General features: G+C 28.1%; 1 protein-coding gene across 1 annotated transcript; it reads left to right on the top strand.

The window, feature by feature from the left end:
* Nucleotides 1-1,520, top strand: LOC143911265 (uncharacterized). Its single transcript, XM_077430094.1, has 2 exons — nucleotides 1-501; nucleotides 840-1,520. The coding sequence occupies exons 1-2, from the start codon at nucleotides 70-72 to the stop codon at nucleotides 1,311-1,313; spliced, it is 906 nt and encodes a 301-aa protein (XP_077286220.1). The 5' UTR covers nucleotides 1-69; the 3' UTR covers nucleotides 1,314-1,520.
* The last annotated feature ends 2,298 nt before the right edge of the window (nucleotides 1,521-3,818 follow it).

The following is a 3,818-nucleotide window of genomic DNA, read 5'->3' as shown; positions in this document are numbered from 1 at the left end:
GAGCAATACTCATGTCAATTGTGATACGTATAGTTCGATTAAAGAGCGCGATTTGTCAAACAAACCGAAATGAAAATATCGCTGGTATTATATTGTGTATTTACACTCTTTTTTTGTGTTGATTCAGTGCCTCAAATAATTGAAGAGTTTAATGAATTGCTCGGAATATTTGGTGAATACTGCATCTTAATACCCATGAAGTTTCAAATAGATACATATCTTAGTAGTTCGCAATTCGACGAACCTAATGAAAGCTCTAATGGAAAGTTCATCACCTCTAACCAAATAAGCTGTTCTATTACTGGACTATACAATTCAACTTCGAACATCAACTTGAGAGTTTTTTTGAAAACGTATTCAAAACCAAATACCGAACTGAAAATTTCAATCGTGGAAGGGAATGAAGCACTCATTAACGAAATAGTTATATCGTTTGATGAGGAGGAAGAAAAGCCGTGGGAAGAAGTAGAATTGGAAACAGACCACTCTGGAGATTTTAGGGTATTAAATTTATATCACATTGATATTTTCAACATTTCACCAAACAATTTATCCGGTTTTTTTATTGTTTTTTACTTTAAGTTTAATTGAAACCTATTCAATTTTGTTCTATTTTTAAAAATTTCAATTTTAATTTTTAATTTTTAATTTTTATTATTTTTTATTTTCTTATATATTTTTATTTTTTTTAATTTTTTGGGTTAGTATGTGAATGTTTTTTAAATAAAATTAAATGTGTTTTCATATATTTTATATTAAAATAAAAATAAAATTATGAATTCTCTAACAGAATTAAAATCTATGTATAAAAAAAAATAATATACTTTTTATGTTATTAGGTAAAATTATCATACACGGCAACTGATAGAGATAAAGCGTTTGCAATAGATTATGTGATATTATCTATCGACGGTGAAATTACTGCTACTACTTCTACTCTCAGTGAAACAACAGAAGAAACTGATGGCGAAACAACCCCCATAGATAGTTCCACATCTGATATTGAAACTACCAATGATTTTACTAGTGACCCTTCGATTGCCACTAAAACTACCACTGATGATGGTACCGATGCCACAAGTCCCCCAGCACCAAATCCAGATATTTCAAATTATAAACTTTATAAGGGTTTAGCCATCGCAGCGATATCAATTTCTAGTGTTTGTGTCTTGTGGCTTTTCATACTCGCGATATATACGGTGAGAAGAAATACATCCATTACAACAGAAATCATTCCCGAAAATGGATCAACATCATCTATATCTGACGAGTGTTACATACCACGTATCAACAAATTAAATAAATATTCATGATAAAATTTTAACGAACTTGTGGTTAATTTTCTTGCACATTTCTATATGATATTACTGAAGTGAAATAAAACTTGAAAATCTAATATATAATTTCAGAAGAGACTCTGTATGTATGTTTGTAAGTATTTTTGGTTGGGAACATCGAAAACAAAACAAAGTTTCTATGATGACGATTCAATATATAATTTTTTCGATTCAAATAAATTTAGTAAAAAAAAATAAATGAATATTTACTATAAGATTCGCCATGTTAAAGCTGTTTATATTACAAATACTGAACGAAGCCAGGTAAAACAACTAGTAATCGATAAATTAAACATGTAATTGTCGTATAAAATGTATGTAGTTTAAAACAAGAATCTCTAAAATATATCACAGTGTCATATTGGGGTGACCTGTAAAGACACTGTGGTATACTTGTATATTAAATAAATAAATATATATTTTATTTAAAATATTACTTATTTCTTATGAAGATACATAGATTGATGATGATATGACGTGGAAATTAATGCTTTAATAATATTATATTATAAATTATTTAAATTTAAGAACGGAATATATGTATAAATGCCTTAGGTATATTAGGTATTTTATATGATTTTTTTGCGAAAATATCGTAAAAGTTACAAACGATTATTTAAAATAGTAATATTTAGTAAGCTAATTTTAAATATAAACTGCGCCCTTTAAAAATTCAAATTAAAAATGAATATTTTATTAATATATGAATAAAATATATAATATAATAAATAGTTAATATGAAATTTTTTTTGTAACAAAAGTTCTGAAAAACAATAAATAAATTTATTTATATTTACATGTGTACATACATAGTAGGGTTTCTACAGGTTTCTAGGGAAAGACATTCCCGGGAATTCACGGAATTTTTGGTGTCCCGTGTCCCGGGAATTCTTATCTCAAATCCCGGGAATGGGATTTAAAAAAATCTTGAAAATATACAACATTTTCACGTCTGCATGAAGGGAATTAATAAATCATACATATACACAAAGAATTGTAAATTATTCTCAAAGGTTAAGGATTGTTGTTTAGCACTAAGTACTGCGCATTCCCCGAACGTGGAAGTTTTATGAGCATAATGCTTCTGTGCGTTTGGTCAAAATCGTTTCTTGTAATTCTGTTTTTGGAAAGTCTCAATTCCAAAGGACTTGACCTTACCGATGAATTATTCCGAGAATTGAAAATTAAAATTGAAGAAAGAGGAAGCCTGAAAGTGATTTTTTTAACACAAATTTTAAGTAATTCTAACTTTATACCGAACAAAACATTCTTTAAGTGTTATAAATAAAACCAATGTGTATCCTACGGTGAAACTATTATGAAGCGAGTATATTCTTCTTGTATTGAGTATTCCACAATGGAAGAAACTCTTTTAATGAATAATTAAATATGGAGCTATCAAAGACAAATATTAAATTCGGATGAAGATGAAACAATTATTATGTGTTTAACGGTGAATGAAGAATTAAATAAGGAGTCAAAGACAAATATACAAATTAGCGTAAATAAAAATAACCTCAACTTTCAAAAAGAAATTAAAATATACATGCTGACAGGAAAAAAAAACGTTAGTTAAAAAAAAAAAACCGACTTCGGCCGAAGCTGAAAGAGTATTTTCCATTGCTGGAAATATTTTTACCTAATCTGGGAATAGTCATTTAAATATTTTACTATTTTTAAGAAGCTACTTTAAATAAGTTTACTTTTATAATTACATTTTTTCCATTTAATACATCTATTATCTATTGTTTACTTTTTTATATTTTGTAAATAAATACATATTTTTTTATTAAGAAATTTTTTTTTTACATATGTTCCGGGATCTCGGGAATCCCGGGAACGATCCCATGCTCCGCCCCGTATCCCGGGAATTGAAAATGTCCGGGAAATCAGAAACCCTAGTACATTGGAATATGTACATACATATGTACATTTTTTAGGAATATTATTATTAATATTTATTTCTTCATTTTACTATCTAAAAACGTGGGAATCATAATAAATCCGATCGCTATGATAATACTATCAGTGAAGCTTAATTGAACTTATTTCATTATCCAACAATTTTATAATAAGTATTGAAATATCAGTCATTTACACAGTGGTTTTTGTCGGCAAACAACGAATGAACATAAAGGAAAAGACAATATACAGTGCGATTTAGAAAATCAGTGAAAATGTCTAGATTAATCCTTTGTGCAGTTTTAATATTACATATGTGTACTTGTTTGGAGTCAGAAAAAATAATCGAAAATAATAAAAACGGTTCACTTGGAATATTCAATAGTAATTGTGGATTTTCAATTCAAAAATTAAAGGTAGAAGAGTATACACGATTTGAACAATTCGATGTTCGAATTCGATTTTTCATGACATCTTCTGTGAGGAGTTGTGTTCAAACTAATTTGTATCCAGTTAAATCGGATTCAGTAGTTCATTTGAAAATTTTACTGCAATCGTTGATGGATCAGGACACTGAAT

This window comes from Arctopsyche grandis, chromosome 4 (genome assembly GCF_051622035.1).
Source record: "Arctopsyche grandis isolate Sample6627 chromosome 4, ASM5162203v2, whole genome shotgun sequence".
NCBI lineage: Eukaryota > Metazoa > Arthropoda > Insecta > Trichoptera > Hydropsychidae > Arctopsyche > Arctopsyche grandis.
Note: the sequence above shows the minus strand (reverse complement) of the source record. Positions and strands in the feature narration are given on the sequence as shown.

Coding starts and splice junctions, on each gene's coding strand:
- LOC143911265 (XM_077430094.1), top strand. CDS start 70: ATGAAAATATCGCTGGTATTATATTGTGTATTTACACTCTTTTTTTGT. Junction 502..839: donor ACCACTCTGGAGATTTTAGG/GTATTAAATTTA, acceptor TTATGTTATTAG/GTAAAATTATCATACACGGC.